This window comes from Empidonax traillii, unplaced genomic scaffold (assembly GCF_003031625.1).
Source record: "Empidonax traillii isolate 1590-97213 ecotype Southwest subspecies unplaced genomic scaffold, ASM303162v1 scaffold507:size695108, whole genome shotgun sequence".
In the NCBI taxonomy this organism is placed as follows: Eukaryota; Metazoa; Chordata; class Aves; order Passeriformes; family Tyrannidae; genus Empidonax; species Empidonax traillii.
The window spans coordinates 339,670-357,390 of NW_020955700.1; the positions used below are offsets into that span (position 1 = coordinate 339,670).

The 17,721-nt window shown below is 39.6% G+C and overlaps 1 protein-coding gene across 1 annotated transcript in view; it reads right to left on the reverse strand.

Moving 5' to 3' along the window:
• Nucleotides 1–17,721, reverse strand: part of PCNX2 (pecanex 2) — a 156,679-nt gene that overhangs the window by 6,440 nt on the left and 132,518 nt on the right. The window contains exons 27-32 of the mRNA XM_027896657.1: nt 15,475–15,708; nt 13,162–13,265; nt 5,597–5,741; nt 4,352–4,582; nt 3,743–4,017; nt 2,558–2,745 (exon numbers count right to left, since the gene is read on the reverse strand). Of these exons, the coding sequence (XP_027752458.1) occupies nt 2,558–2,745; nt 3,743–4,017; nt 4,352–4,582; nt 5,597–5,741; nt 13,162–13,265; nt 15,475–15,708 (1,177 nt within the window). The remainder of the gene's footprint in view (nt 1–2,557; nt 2,746–3,742; nt 4,018–4,351; nt 4,583–5,596; nt 5,742–13,161; nt 13,266–15,474; nt 15,709–17,721) is intronic.

Below are 17,721 nucleotides of genomic sequence, written 5' to 3' on the forward strand. Positions count from 1 at the left end.
GGTCAGGCCTGGCTGCCGTGCTGGCAGCTGGCAGCTGTGGTCTCCGCAGGGATTCAGGTTCTTCAAACCCTGGGGTTTGGTTTAAGTGCTTTGGTTTCTACATCTGAAGGTTATTTTAATACGTTACCTTTTTTAAATAAAAAGAACAGACTGGAATTAAGGCTGCGGTGTGTTAGTTTGTGCAGGGGCTAACGTGGCCCAACATCTGTTTGTGATTTAAACTGCCAAGCTGACCCTTGTCCAAAAGTGTTCTATATTCATCCCAAACGCAGTGGTTACAGCATTGGACAGGAGACCACCCGCATCTACACATAAATAACCCTGTCCCTGAAAACACTTATGAAAAACAAAGGCTGTTCTATAAACCTCATCATGAAATAATAACACTTTGGGGGAGAACCCCACACATTTCCAGTGCTCCCAATTTTGGTTGCACTTTTTATAAAGGGTTTTCATTGCGTTCTGCAGACTCAGTGGCACCAGGCTGCAAAACAAAATATGAAATATGAAAAAATTAAATGCACTTGATTCATTGATTATGAGTCTAGAAGGAATTGTTATGATCATCTAGTCTGCTCTTCTATATAGCATGGGCCATAGAAATTCCTGAAATTAATTCCTGTGTGGTATTATTAATTACTACTGTGATTTTTAAAAATGCATCTGCTATCTATCTCCAGTCATGGAGAATTCGCCTTAATCCTCAGTCACTTGTTTCACTGTTTATTTACTCTCTCATTATTAAAAATGTGCTCTTGATCTCAAATCTGAATTTGTTTAGCTTTTTTATATCCAAGTCTGCTCAAATCAATGGTCTTTGCTCACCTTTCATTGCCCAGGTAAGTACTTATTAAAGACTATGATCAAGGCATCTCTTACAATACCAATTGTTTGAGAGCAATAAATCTTTCACTACAGGACTTACTTCCCATACCTCTGATCATTTTTTGGCTCTTCTTCGAAGTGCTTCCAAACTAAAAATGTCATTCCTAAATTAGGGCACTAGAACCGTGCGAGGTAGCCCAACACTATCCTGGACCAAAGTCAGACAGACAGATATGCACTGTGGAGATCACCCTAGTCATTCTGGTTTTTAACAGGCATAGCATAAGTTCTTTCCCAGTGCTCTGATATTGCCTTAGTGTCCTGATGCTTTTTAACCAGCTCTCTTAAAAACCTTCTTGAATTAGTCACTTGGATTTGCTCAACTGAGCTTTGATAGCCACTGTTTCATGTTCTTTGTAGCTGTTAGGATGGATGGAACTGTTTCATGATCAGATCATACAAACAGATTATCTGCATTTTTCGCAATATAAGCCAGACATTTCTTTTCTCATTTCTACAGACTGGCAACTCTACTTTTCTATATAGTAACAGGTCAAGACCACTGTTAAGATTTCTTTTGCTTCTTAAAACTCTTTAAAAATAAACAACCACAAACCCACTTTAATCTTTTTGTCCCAAATGGTCCTAGCCAAAAACAACTACCAACAATATCTCAGAAGTGAATACACATTTGCATTTGCTATTTTCCACTTCCTTTCATATGTTGTGCGTTTCTTCATTTTACCAAAAGCCAGGTTGCTTTTCTTAACAAAGTGTGACTTTCTCTCTTGACAGTGGTTTTCTGGGCACCCAATATGTTATTTTAGACAACTCACAATTAACTTACTTTATTGTGCTCAGGATCATTATTGCACAATTAAGTTTGTTACTCTGATTATTATGGTGTCAAGTTATAAGTATGCACATGGGGATTCCTCTAGCACTAGACAAAATTAAAAGCAGCAGTTATTTTCTTCTTCCAATATGATTTATATTCAGGGCAAGATTTTTTCCACTTCTGTCCATTATCTTTAATGATAGGTCAAAATGATCTAATGGAAGACAAAGAAGTGTCATACCCCTCTAGTCCTCTGCTTTAATTTATATAGTACTACCACAAACTTGTTGAGAGGTAGAGGTAATCGGCTTTACAAGTCCTGATCCCACAGTGGTAGATCTCAGAGTGACTCACTGCCAAACTTAGAATCATAGAGTGGCTTGAGTTGGACGGGACCTTACAGATCATCAAGTTCCAACCCCCATGTCATGGACAGAGACACCTTTCCTAGACCAGTTTGCTGAAAGCCCCATTCTGGCCTTGAATACTTCCAGGAAGAGGACATCCACATCTTCTCTGGGCAACCTGTTCCAGTGCCTCACCACCCTCACAGTAAAGATTTTTTTCCTAATATCCAATCTAAACCTACTTTCTCTTTAAAGCCATTCCCCCTTGTCCTGTCACTAATGCCCTTGTAAAAAGTCTCTCTCCATCTTTCTTGTGGGCTTCCTTCAGGTACTGAAAGGCCACAGTTAGGTCACCCTGAAGCCCTTATTCCAGTAAATACCTGGAACAGTATCAGGAAGCCATCTCTTACATGTTCTTGGTCATTAGGAAAGACAAAGTGCTCTCTTACTTAAATCAATTTTCCACTTGATTTGAGCATGCCCCAGAGACATCTGCCTCAGGATGCGACCCCTCAGGAGAAAACAGCGAAGTAAACTGGACACATACCTGCCCGCTGGTGCACCTCTTGAGATGAAGCTTGTAACTGAGGGGTTCCATCTCTCGTGGGCTGTGAGCTACTGCTCTGGCTTGAATTGCCTGCGGAATGGTTGCCAGACGAAGACACTCCTCCACTATCCATCTCTTCAACGTTACCTCTCTCGTGGTGAGCTGCTGCGTGGCAGTCCTTCCGCATTCTGTTTGCAGGAACACACGCATGGTCAGCCACTTGTCACACATGAAAATTTGTGTCACCAGTGTTAGGTGCCCTCAAAAATGTGCAGTTGTTCTCTCTTAAACCACTGCAGTCTTCTGACATTTTACGAGATGACAAAGATGATGATGTGGTAAGTTTACTTGGAACAAAATTGTATATGACACAAACCAGATCTTTCCTTGTATTTGGAATGCTGCAAGACCTTAGGGTTCTTTATCTAATGTTACATTGGTCTCTAAAGATCAACTTCTGCATGAGGTAACCAAGTAGCAAAGAGAAATGTGCTGGAGGGAGCTCGGAGGGATGAGCTGCATGGTGGGAAACTGGCATGGTAAGCCATGAGATTTAATCTTGACGTTTTAACACAGGTCTTAAAATGCGAGCTGGCTCCCATAGTCTCTCCGTGGTGCTCTGCCTCTCCTCAGCTCCAGTGGCAATGGGGCAGGTGGAGAGAATGAGACGAGGGAGTTATTGCTGTATGAAAAGTGTGTGTAGGAACAATGTGGCAGGTACTGATCGTGCGTCCATGTCGAGAGGAGGTCAGGCAGTTTTGGTGAACGGCAACTATGTTTCCAGATGTGTTTTGGTTAAGAACAATGACTTGGGGATGATTGTACTGCCAAAGCTCTGGAGCATAACCCACCAGCATATTTACTCATGTTCTGACATGTCAGCATTACAGAAAAAATATCCTTATTTAGAAGGCACAAACAGTAAAATTCCATGGAAAAAGGGAAATGTCTGTAGTGCTAAGTGATTTGAATGAATCTTGCTGAACATGTAGAAAGCTTTGCCATGAATGAGTTAATGAATTTTCTTTCTGCTCTATCTGCAGTGCAATTTTGTTATATTTTCAGTTATTTGCAATTACTTTTTTACTCATAGATAACAATACAGAATTACTCCCTTTTAACAGAAAATACAGTGAAACCACGACCGCAGGTTCTCTATTGGCACAGCCAAAATTTAACACCTACCTTAACCATTTGGATTTGAACCACTTTTTAATGTTGTCCAAACTGACAGGTCCCCCCCAAATGTTCCTCAGTTGGCTGTGTGTCCCAAGGTACGAGGTGGTTAAAGGGGAAACGTACATTGGATATCCCAGTGGCTGATCACATGAAGAATTAATTAAGTTCCGCAAGACCTGTTTATTGTTCTGGATGCTTCCTCTCTCCGGGTTACGATTGCGTAAGAAAATCAGTTCCTGCTGCTGCCCAGCCCAAAGCCCTCTGACGCACTCCTTGTTGACCTACAGGTAGGTTAAAAACATGTGGAAAAACCTTTGCTACTTAAGATGCAGAACTACAGTATCCAGCTAGAATGGCAGTGGCTGTGTATGCATGTCTTTGCACCAACAGCTTTTATGAACTTTTGCAGCTACTCCCTGATAGAGCCTGGAATGTTATTTCAGATACACAAACGTGGGTGCAAAATGGAAGTCAACCGAAGAGAGCTCTTTCAGCCTCCAGTCCCTACTCCGATAACTGCAATTGACTTCTCCTTTTGACCACATGACTCAAAAATAATACTAGTTACCATAGCCCTAAATTACTGCAGTATTAGAAAGGTGTTATATGTTTTACCTTGATCACCTTGAAGCTCAGGTAGCTTTTGTGGAGCATGATAACTTTATATTCATCTGCTCCTTCATCTACCACATGTCTGAGGGTCAGCAGCTCCTCTCGGTTGGAGAGCACAGCGCTGCGCCAGGCTGGGTCCCCTTCGTGACAGATCACAACCTTTTCTTCAAAGGACTGGATTGCTTCATACAAAACTGCTGGGTCCTCGTACTCATCTGGGCAGGTGAACTGGTCCTGGTAGTACAGGAAAAAGTATCAAAAAGGTCAGGTATATCTGTGAAAACACAAAAACTATTAAGAATAAACAGAGCCCTGTTTTTCAAACAGTTGCCAGCTGACCCCTCCCAGTGCCTTGCCATTTGATAGAGTGTGTCTTTTGGCAGGTAGAACAATTAATTTAACAGTAATATAGAAAGGTATGATTTTTGCTTTATTGTAACCTGTTCCGGTCTCATGTCTCCACTGGACAAAAACACTCGGGAAATGCCAGCTTACCCACTTTTTTTTTATGAAGTGTGAAACCATAGGAGGCAGAACTTTTGGGTAACCCGGAGGGAGAGTGGAATCACTGAGGCATTCCACAGTTCTTGTGGAAATCCTAGATTTTATTCACAAAAATCCACCAACAATAGCTGGGACTGGGAATCCATCAGCAGGTACCCCAGTATTGTAACTTCAGCTGTCCTGCAGCACCACGGCCAGCGAAAAATTATTGTGTCAAAATATCAGATCGGAATTCACAGCAGTTCAGTAACATTCAGAACAATTATAAGTCATTATAAAAGCATACGATACTAAACCATAACATGCCAGAGTAAGAATAAAATCAACTCCATGCAACATAGGGCCTGACCTGAAATTAGCAATGAAATCAGCTATGAAATCAGTATAATCAATGTATTTCCTTTCAGTCTAGAAACCATATTTATAGAATCTGTGCAAGTAAAACATAACAAGAATGTCAGTTTTGTTTTGATAAAAAATGTAGGGTCAAGGTCTCTTAAATGAATGGTTTCAAATGGGCAGCTAGGGGATACAGAAAAGAAGATCAAGTGAATGCAAAATAAATGCCAAGGTTTTCCATCTTGGTGAAGGATGTTTCTCAAAAAAGGCAACAAGTACTCCATTTTGTTCCTTTTTTTTTTTTTTTTCTCTCTCCTTTGGACAGTTGCTAAGGTTTCCTGCATTTTCCTAAGAAAACAGATACAATATTAAAAGTTAAAATAAATAAATACATAAATGCACTACCTGGTGTAGCTTCAGCGACATTCGGATCGCTGGGGCAACAACCTTATGCAAGAGATCCATGTCTGCAAAGACCCACTCATCTTTTGCTGCTATCCGAAAGTCTCCTTTGAACAGTGCATGAAGCCCATAAAGAAAAGAGTCCAAGCTGTAAGAGAAAGGTAGCAGTCACTCCCAGAAGTCTTTCCTGTCTCATCAAACTGGATCTGGCTACATGCTGACTTGTGCGGTAGCCAGTGACCCTCTTGCACAGGGTGAATGCTTGTGGCATCATAAAGCATCACATATTTCTAATGAAAAAGCATTCCCTGGGGTAGGTGGTTTCCTTCTCTTGTGCTGTAAACACAGCCATGAAATGAATGTGGCACCTAGAATGAAAGGTGGCCTCAGGATGGGTGACTGAGTCACAGGGTGCCTCAGGGCGTTGCTTCTTTGCAGCTGTGCCAAAGAGACCAGCTGCACTCTCTGTGCAGGCAGCACAAGCTGCTTCCTTTTTTGAAAGTTTATTGATAAGTTCTGTTAGCAGTTATTGTAAGGTGAAAAACCGTAATTTAAAAAGCTGTGAAAAATATTTTCACCAAGACTAAGACTTTGCCATGAAACTCAAAACCTAAACGTGAACATTAAAGCAGATGTACTGAGAATACAATTTCAGGAGCTGTGCAGCAAACCAGGTGAGAGCACAAACCAAGCAACAGGCTTGGTTCATACTGAAACAACAAGACCTAAAGCAAATATGCACTAAGTTTCTTTTTTCCAATTTAAGAAATGAGATGTAACCAGTTCTGCCTGACCTTGGATGATGGCTTGCCCGGACCTGAGACTTAAGCCTGAAGTAAAAGGTAAAAAAATCAAGTAGTTGTTAGAAAGTGGTTGCATGAGGGCTTTGTGAAGGGAAGTGACCAGCCTTCAGCTCCAATCTGCACCCCAAATTATGAGCTTCCCATGCCACCACCACAGCCACTCGTATAATGCCTGTAGCAGGACTGCTGTCCTAATGCTGCTCTGAAGAAGTGATCTCAAAATAGAAAAAACCAGACCCATCTGTTAAAAACAGGCATCTCGTGCAAACCCACAGGACATAGTTTCATCTACCTGCCAAAATTTTAGTCAGTCTTAAAACAGTTGCTTTTTTAGATTGTAAAGGCTCTGAGGAGAAGCTGCATTAAGATGTTAGTGGTTTTCATTACTGCCCAGCCATTCTCTTGAGAACACATAATCTTTCTCCATAATTGAGCTTTCTTATTTTAGAAAAAGAAAAAAAATCTTTTAAATGTTTTCTCTGAGAAGGAGAAGAGAGATTGGGAGAATGCTTGGTCTGTCTTCAGCTCAAAGGCATTCTTATTTTGCTCTTGGTGGGTGGCATGTTTTAGAAGTTAAAATGGAAATATATATGTTGTTACCAGAGAACCAGCTGGATACCGATTTTCTCTGCAAAAGCACCATGTAATACAAATCAGCTAATCAGACCAAGGGCAGTGAGGAAGACAGGGCTGCTGTTGCTGCTGGGAACATGAGGAGTACAGGGAAGCTCTTGTGAATTCTTAACTGATTTGCATTTGTTAGTACCAAGTTACGTATTAAAACATGCCGATGTGAGACAGGCACTTACACTCAGATCTTCAAAACATTCGAGCACTGATTTCAGTGGGAATTATTATGTCTCTTCAAGGAGTGGGTCCTGATCCCCACTGACTTTCAATTGATCATCTCCACACTTCAGAAAATTATAATATACTCAAACCCTGCTTAATAACTAGGAAAGGCCTAGAATAAACCATGGGAGTGGCAGGGGAGGGAGGAAATGGTGGATGCAGCCAGTGTGGTGAAATATGTGACTATTATCTCCTTTGAAAAGGCTAGACATCAGGAAGGGTCCTTTCACTTGCCCACCCACTAGACAAAATCAGCATAACACAGAGCAATTCTTGCCTGGAAAAAAAACCACTTCTGTATCTAAATATTTTTCCCAGGATGAAACTGTAAAAGCTACCTTGAATTCTGCACCTAATGATGATCTATAGTATAGTATTTTCCCCATGTAACTGTCTCTGTATTTGGTCTGAAAAGTTGGCTGGGATGAAGGGAGGAGTAGGCAAGAGAGAGAAATGGTTTTTACATCATTAGAGGCTTTCAGCGCCAAATCTGAACACCAGAGCAGACAAAGAGTTTGCATTCGCATCTAAGTGTCTCACAGGCATCAGCACATGCTAAACAGGCTGGTGTGAACAGCACTATGTGCTGAAAGCACAGCCAGGACTAGGACAGCTGTGCAAACTGCTGCTGAGCATCAGCAGAGGGAGCAGAGGGAAGCACGTACAGCTCTCACTGGGCTTAGTTAGGGGAGGCTCATCCATTTCTCATCACTCTGCATACATAAAAAGTTCTCTAGGCCAGCATTTTTAAGAACAAACATGACTGCTACAAGGAGCAAATCAGCGGTAGGCTGAGACTCAATTATTTAATGTATCGTATTTTCCACCAGAGCAGTCTGGAGGAGATTGCTGTATTCACAAAACCATGGACATCTTTTATTCTCCTGCCAATCGTAATGAGGCTTTTGGGTACATTCCGCCTATAATGTGACACTATCTCAAGCCATTACTTCTGTAACACGCAGCCCTTAATCCATATAAGATGCAGCTCTCCTTATTCTTCCCATTGTTATGCTCTCTCCTGAAGACAGTAATGAGATTATAACGAAGCTGTAAAGTCAACTGCTTTGATCTCAGGCCTGACTCAAAGTTGTTGCTGCTTTCTTGGTCCACTTTTAACATGCCTCAGTTAGTAATCTACTGAGGTTACAGGCTCGTTCAAAATATTTTAAAAACTAGTAAAGGTAAAATCACATGTCAGAGAAACAACATTAATCTGTAAGAGACATAACTACTATTTCTGGCAACATTTCTAACCCCCTGAGCTAACAACCTGAAAAGCTGCTGTCACAACTGTGAGCTATTTTAGAACAAGACTAGTAGGTGTGTGGGAACCGTCGGCCCCTTGAACATGCAGAAAAAAGGGGATTAAGCAGTGCCACAAATACCAGAGGGAGGGCAACAGTGCCAAAGCAAATACTCCCTCCTACTGCATGCCTTGCACTGCTCCAAGAGCTGAAACTATCAGCATTTAGCGTAAGCCTGAAAACAGTATGGATGAAGACTAATGAGCTGTTGAATATCTCTGTGTGTATTTTGCACATCAAACCCCGTCCTCTGTCTGCAGTTTGTAGATCTTTTCCGATGTTAACTGTAGGTTTATTTAAGGAATAAAGAAACATGCACGTCTGGGAGCTGGTAATGACCTGAATGTTGCAGTTCACCTGAAATATTTTAATGGTAGCTCTTCTAATTTGATATTTTAGACGACAGCGGTTGTGAGCTGAGACTCAAACTTTTACTCCCTCCTGCCCTGCTCACCTCTGGCAGGCATCAAGCTGCACTGTCTGCTTGAACTCCTACTAGCAGTGCAGCATCACCAGCAACACTGTGGCCCCCTGTTCCACACCCTCTGTGTCTCTCTCTCCCCTCAGACGCTGGGCAGTGCAATGGGATGCCCAAATAGAAAAGAGCAAGTAGGGGAAGCTGTTGCCCTGGGCTTCAGCATAAGCAGCGGTTCCTCCAGGCAGAGGCATTCCTTGGCATTCCATGGCCCTCTGTCCACACTGAGTTGTAAGACCCAGAGGGAGCTCGGGGAACCTGTGCAGCCAGGCTTGGTGGTGTTGGAAGTATCTGATGAGAGGTTTTTATATTTTTCCAAATTTGAAATGTGTACTAAACATTTATTTACTAGTAGATTTTGTGTCTGAATAGAATTATTCTGTAATTTTTTTTACAAATACACACCTAAACATATCACTCATATTTGAATAAATGAATGGTAATGTCATGTCATTCTTCAAATTGCATTTTGTTCAGGATGCCTCCTAATGACAGTTTAGAAGAGCAAATGATTTGCATAGCAATGTTCTGCCTTCTTAATGAATGCATTTATTGTGCAATCTAGTGGTAATGTTAGGTTTCTACTGACATTTACATGAACAGGTACACTGAATAATTATTTACATACATTATATAAGAGCATTTAAAATCTTGGTTTACACAGTGACATTTACTGATTAATAGATTAGACAAAATCATGTGTAAATGAGTGCAGATTGGTAGTTTACATACACAATGTAAACTTGACTCTCAATTCTGCAGTGCACGGCTCAGTGTATCACTACCCTTCCTTTACTACTTCTGCACAGCAGTTGGATGACTGTCGCTCCTCCAAGACACAGCAAGGACTGGACCCAGTCCAGAGAAAGTTTCCTACTACCTGCATAGTCATCCCTGAGAACGAAACCTCAACTGCAGAGCACAGATTCTTGGCTAGTTTGCTCACGCTGAACACCTGAAAAGACTCATACAATGAGGAGGAGAAGAGTGCATTACCTATCTGGCCATTACATCTCAAACTCTAGCCATGTTGTACACAACATGCATTGCAGACAGAATTAATAGAAAGTCCTGAGATGATGTTCAAGGTAATTCCTCAGCGCTTACCAGAGTAATCTAAATCTGCATTTTTGCAATCCAGCATTCGAGTGTGACAAGGCATGTGTTAAGGAGCCCTGACCTCTGACAAAATGGGCCAGCTCCCGACAGCCACAGATTTATAGAATGGGCTGTTTTGGAAGGGACCTTAAAGATCATCTAGTTCCAACCCCCATACAGGCAGTACATCCCCCTCATGCACACAGTTGGCTGTGGGTCTGCCTGCTCTGACCATTCCTGCAGAAAAATAAAACCCTCTTCAGTACCAGCAGGATCCAAAAAGATCCCCAAAATATCATGATGCCTTTTTAAGGAAAAGGACTGTGAAGCATCATCCAAGGAATGGTTCCTCCAGCTTCTGAGGACCTTAAGGACTTCTTCAGCACCTGACTGAATGCAGACCTGCAGCAGCCTGAGAGCTGGGGTGAGGACCAGCAATAATACTCCAAATTACCCTTAGTGAGAGCTGCTATATCTCTGTCAGACACAGGGAGAGGGGAGGGATACTTCAGTGCTTGAAGCTAATTCTTGGGAGCATCTCCTTCTGACCTCATCAGCCTTGCGCGTGTTGGACAAAGTGTCCTTCCCCTGGCATGCTCTATAATTGTATTCCTATTGGAGTCTCACTGACTTACTGCTTCCTTGTGTTTAAGCCACTTGTGAAGAACTGTATGAAGCAATAAACACAGTAAGTAGGGTTAGAACTTCCCTCCATGCTCAAGAGACTGTATTTGGGGGATTTCTGTTGATAAAGGTCTTGATGTCAGGGGTAACAGAGCCACCTTGCTCCTTAGTTAATAATTTCTACTAAATTGATTTTGTAAAGATATATACATTCTCTAAGTCAAGAATAAATGTATTTCACCAAGCTAAAGTCATGTTTTGTAGCTGCAGCAATTTATAACTTCAATTGTGATACTCAGATTCCTTTCCTATTTCTCCAAATCTTTCTTACAGTGGAAATGTATTAAAGGTAATTTAACCAGGTGGGGAAGTGACACAGTTTTTCCACAGTGAAACTTTTCTAGGGAAAGCTTTTGTGAAGTAGCACTGAAAAAGATACTGACAGAAGGTTCCACTTAATCCCTTTTATGTCACAAAATACATTTTAAAAATACAGTGATTCTATACTGCCCTGAAGCACTTGTTTAATAAAAAGAAAACCAGGACTTAATAAAGATAGAGGATTATATAGAATGGATTCAGAAAAACAGGGACAGAGCTGTGCACCTCCTATGACTATCCCATTTTCTGCCTTTTTACAGACCTTTCCTCCTCAAGTATTTTTAAGTATGGAGCATCAGCTCACCAAAAGAGAGGAACTAATTTGGTTTTCAAAAGACATGGTATAACTCCCTCCTTTTTGTTAAAATCTTTACAGAACACTTTGCAAATAATTATCCTCAACATTCATACTTTCCATGTTAAGCTTTGGAAAATCTCTGATAATATTATCCCTTTGCATTATCTGCTAACCATGTAAGCCAATACAAATAGGTGACATTTGTATCTGTACTAGTGCCAAAACATGGTAATGAAGATTTCAAGATCCAGTGGAAAGTACATGCAATGTGATGACAGTTTGAGGAAGCTTTTGTGATATTTTTAGATGCATTTCTAATATCACTGTGACCTATCTATTGCATACCCAGATGAAAAATTACTTTAATCTTCTCTCAAACAAAAATCTTAAATGCACATAAACTTTTCCATTATGTTCCCAAACTCTAAAATCTGGATCTGAATAAAATTAAAACAAAACAAAACAAAAAACCACAACAAAAAAAACACCACAAAAAAAGGACAATTTTAGAAATATCAGTGACTTACTAAACTGATTTGAGTGAATTGAAATGAAGGGAGAGGAAATGAAACCCAGAAGAAAACTACTACTGGAAGAGAATGTACAAGGACTAGTAGAAAAGACATAACGATAGGCACTTTAGAAAGCAGGAATCAGCTGCACACCAAGAAATAAGCCATGCTGACCACAAACATTTTGTGTCTCACTAAAAGAGGAAGACATGAAGCAAAATGTTACAAATGTCTCAACAGATAACAAAGCTAGAATGAATATTTAAAAGGCCTGTTTTGTAACAAAATGCATTCAAAATCACACACACTGCCTTTGTTTGCTTGTTAGTAAGACAAATCCTCTCTAAGGAGCACGTTGGTAGAGGTCTAGGTAGCCTTGCTCACAGTTCTGTGCCAACACAGCAAGGTCACTTAGAAACTGTGTTTACTCAACTTCTCTATGGTTACTAAACTCCTGTGAACACAGGGAGTTCAAATAAATGTAATAAAAATCTAAAATTAGGTGAGAAGTTAAATTTCATGAAAATAAAGACTATTTAATTATTAAAATGCCTTATCTATAGTGTAAATTGTACTGTATAAAACCCAAACAGTTCACAAATCCTAGTGAAAATGGAAGAATCCCTAAGGAAAATAAAAGATGAAGAAGATTTTCAGAAACAATCTTAACCAAACATATTTTAATTAACCAGACCTCCTAGGGAGAAGTGTTTTGAACGAATGAACAAATGGGTAAGATAGACTGTGAACAGACAAAGCTGTAGGCTCAAGAGATGTGAGGTTCTGCCTTCCTTAGTTGCCAGAATGAAGTGGCAAATGAACAGGAATACCACCCCAAGGAATACAGAACCCTTATGGATTTATTATTATTTAGCTAACTAACAACAGTTTCTTCCTCTTCTGGAAGTTTCTTCCTTTTACTGGAATGCTGGAGGAAGCCAGCATTCCAGTAGCCAGGCATGAGTGAACACAAGCAATAACCACTGGTACTCATTCTTTCAACGAAAAATTCTGCTTTGCCCTATGAAATAAAGACGGGTATTAGTTATTTAGCCAACTACAAAGTAAAAGATGACCAGGGATGGCAGAAAACCAACTATTTTTTGGAGGAATGAGACTTTACTTTGATCTAATATTCTCTTGATATTCCACATCACGTGAAAAAAAGACAAACAGGTCTTTGTTCCAACATGAGGAGAAAGGGTTCCCAAAAATTACCTGATGGCCATATTGTGAGATGCAGTTCCCAAAGCTCTTCGACCCAATATACACAAGGCAAAGGAAAGCGTCACTAGAGGAGAATCTTCATCGCTGTCCAGGTGCTACAAAATTTTAAGATTAGCATCTTACTCTAAATGCAAACACCATCTTTAAAAGCACCACAATACCACAAATGGTAACATGCATAAAATTTGCATGTAGCTGGACCTACTTACAAAAACATTCTTTGCAATTAAAGAGAACAAGAAGATCATCACCATCAGAGGCTTTTTGCAGAATGCAAGCTTATTTTGCCCACTGGCTAGAAACAGAACATTTTGTTCTCTGGTGGTGAGATCCCAAGGGAGTGGAGCTTTGAGGGGGTGGGTATTTTTTTGTGGTATTTTTTGTTTGATTCCACTCCTCCCCAACATAACATGCTAAACCACAGGAGGTTCCTTATTGCTGAGAGACACTGCAATTGGAGAGAGCTCAAACCCTTCTCATGGGACACAGTTCCTATGAAACCCCGTCGTAGATTCCAGAAGAACAACCTATTTGGAAAAGTTTGGAGGCACACTCTTGCATTGAATAACAATATCTATCTAAATTGTATACCATTGACAACACTGACGTCACATTGTAACAAGCAGTCAAAACATTTCATCTACATTTAGTAGCTCGGGAGAGTTTCTTTTACTGAAATTTTCATAAAGAAAACGTTGCAATCAAGCAGGAGGAAAAAACTCAAACAACCCCTCATGCATGTTAATCTTCAGGAGGATACAGATTATTATTTCAGTCCATGCAATGAGTAATTTCTTATAGCTTTCTTTGACTCTAAAACTGAAACCAATTAAAATGGAGAATGTAGACACTTCTATAAAATACACTGATTTCCAGGGTTATGTATGCAGTGAAGTTGGTCTTTTTCATCTCATTTCCTACATGAACTTTACCTCTCTATAGTCAGTGAATTAAAAAACAAAGGTAAAAGGTGTAAAAAAAAAAAAAAAAGTGTGTGAGTGCACCAGTGCAGGCATTCATTTGCCTTTTTAAGTTCTGACTTACATGTTTCAAGTCTATTCAAGACTCCCTAAGTCTGTTATGGATTTGAAAGTCTCAGCCACAGGACAAGTGAAAAGGCATCATTTAACAGCACTTTCCCTGCACTGTGCAATTCTTTGTGTGTCAGAACTTGGGAGATGACACACAGAGATGAGAGAAAAAAAAAGAGGTGAAATATTCCCCAGTAGGAGGAGATGGCAGGGAAGGGCTCAGAAGACAATCCAGTGAAAACAATACCAGTATAATGATACGCAGAGGAACTGGTGGAATGGTATTTGGCATTAGAGACATGAGAAGGAACCAAAGTGGAGAAAAAACATTCAGTGATGTTACAAGAAACATTCAGAGTTATTACACCAGCTGAGGTCAGCGGCAGCAAACGGGATGTGCAGTCTGTGATCCTGAGTGAAAAATGGACCAATACAGCGCAAGGTGGCCAGGAAAGATACACTTCTCCATTTTTGCCACAATCAGCATTAGTCCGAAAATTAGACTGAGGCAATATGCTTGTTTGAAACTGTATTCTCCCCTTTGGGCTATTTTGAGTATTCCATGGAAATACAGTAGTGCATTTCTGACAAATGACTGCTGACCATCAGTAATCTCATGGCTCAAAGCATACAAATGCACAGCTGCAAACCTGCCCTTGACCTTTGAGAGTTGCGAGGCAGTTCCACGCGTTTTTGTGGTGTGGCTCACGTTTGAGTTACGAGCTCTCCGAGGTGACCGATGCCAGCAGTGAGTTTGCCATGCACTTCCCTACCATCCTGTGACTGTACCCAGATACAGGCAAATGTTTGAAGAGGATACAGAGACATCACAAATGTTTGGCAAATATACCCAATCACTGGCAACACTGAAGAAACAGTAATTCTGTGAAGACATTGCCTGAATGGAGTCAGCTCTAGCAATACTTCTGCAAGCACTGGATATATCCATGCTTTCTAGAACTGACAAAATTAACCTTGTTGGAAGAGTGCAAAATAAGGAAATCGTTCTGTATTCAAAGACTACCACTCCTTAAAACTCTTGTTTTTGCACGAGGGTAGTCTCCAAAATATGCTTTTTTTTTCATTCCACAAAACGTATATTTTCCTTTTATTTTAAATGTGAAAGCTTAAATAAATTTTATTCTATTAAATAAATTTTATCCTATTAATCCTGAGCAAGCAGAAGAGTAACAATGCATCATTTAACTCCTATTCCAAGAATTAAAACTACTACTACTACTACCAAAAAAAAAAAAATAAAATTGACTCTTACCTCTTCTCTTTTTCTAGCACAGAACTGAATCCAGTCCAAATAAACACTGCAGAAACTAGCTCTCGTTATTCCTTGGAGGCACGGAACATAATCTTCATCTATGTTAACGTTAAACATTGCAAGGTCACGTTCAATATAATGCCACTTTGCATAAGGCTGCAGTATCTTTTGGATGGACTCGTCTTTTATCCAGTCAAGGATTTTGGGAGAACTTGCTGTAAAGTATATTATACTCTGTTGATAAAATGTGCAAACGTTAGTTCGCTCTCATCTCTGATAAAAGCATGTATATTTTACACAAAAGAGAATAAATCAAATTAACTAAACATTAACTTAATATAATGGTACATATCTTTCCTTTTTTTTTTTACCGCTTGGCTTCATTGCTTCACAAAAGTGTTCAAGTTAGAAAGATGAGAGTAACTGATATCTAAATAGCAGATAACAGAAAAAGAAATAATATTTTTGATACTCTTCTACCTTGCAGGAAAACTAATACAATAATAGGAATAGAGAGTTCTAGCATTCAAACATGTCAGTTACGGAATACTAGTGGGGTTCTAGAGTCTATCACCAAGAAGGTGATACTGATAACAGCTTAGGCGTATTTTGAAAAAACAGTAGTAGATGATCATATGCTCACAATAGGGCTCTTTTCTCCTCAACGGACTTACTGTTTTATGGTGATGAAGTTTTCCCAGTTCTTTAACAAAAACAGCCCCACCATGATTTAACCATAAAGGTGAGATGTCACAGGTGGGTATGAGACAAGTCTGAAATGCCCCGGTTTTAACTGCTGTAAAAAACCCACTAGTTTTGTTATTTGTCAATGTAGCTGGTAAGGAATAATGGATTTTTTCCTACATGTCACTTTAAGAAGTTGATAACTGATAAAATTGAGTTCACTTAAAGCACTGAAGGAGGAGCAGCACTCAGCAGGAGCTCTTTTATCAAATGCATAAATGTTAGAAAGCAGCAACACTCGTATCTCATATCTAAGCCTGAGTTTCTAAGTTTAAGTTCTTATAACCACTGTGTCTGGAGACATTAAAATAATAACAAAGAAAACAGTAATTAAAAAAAAAATCTATCCAACCAAAACTTAAAGCATACTTTCAAAAGAATATGAAGCTTAAGGAGTTCCAATGCTTTCCATCAACTGGAAAGTCCCAATTTAATGTTTTATGAGTATAATAATAACATATTAATTTAGAATTGGATTCCAAAGCAAATGAGGAGCAAGTGTACACAAATGAAAAGGATGTAGTTCTACTTTACACAGTCAGTGGAAATACTACTAAGTAAATAAATGTATAAAATGAAAAAAGGATGGATTACTATCAGCCCCTTTAAAACACCCAAAAGCTCTCCACAGTTTATCTTTCAAACTGTACAAAAAAATATACAACTAAGAGGAGAATTATGCTTCAGAGGAAAAAGACAAGTCAGACAGATACAGACTGAGGATGGACTTTAATTTCTTGGCATGTGGAGAAAATACACTCTTTAGAAAAGATTCATGCAGAAACAATAGGAGCTGAAAATACAGCACTCAGCAAATACAGACTTCTTGAATACTAAAAGATGTTTAAATAAGAATATATTGAGAAGAGATGGAGGAGGCACAAGGGAAAAATATCACAGTAGCTGGGAAGGAAACGATTTCAAAACATATGCAGAAAGGCTACAGGAGCTGACCCACTTTATTTTTAGAGAATAAAAATCCTTTTCTAAGAAGAAATATTTCTCAGCTATCAATGAAACTGCAAATGAAATAAATATGACTTAGGAATAAGATGCTCAGTGCAACTCATTGTTTAACAGACCAATACGGTATTTATTCTTGAAGGATAGAAGAGCTGAAACAAAGCATACATTCTCTCTGTTGATCTTCAAGATAGAGTTTGCTTTTGTTATTGTTCTCATCTGTGTTTACAAAGAAGCCAGCTCTGCTGGGGAAAAAATTAGACTCACAATCAGACACAGAAACAGTGAAAACTTCTGTCACCTAATCAAATTTTGCTCTTGGTAACTCTTCCAAGATGTGTTTTGTGCACAAGTACATCCTCGGCTACCTTGCGATTCAGAAATTATATTTACAATATTGTAAGCTACAGAGAATAAAGCAGGAACACTTCCAAATGCTCTGTGCAATGGAAGTGCAGTTCCTGCAGAAACTCCAGCCTAAGTGTTTTCAGAGTTCGTGATAAGGATGTGACCTGAATACTGCATTACCTATAGTTCTTC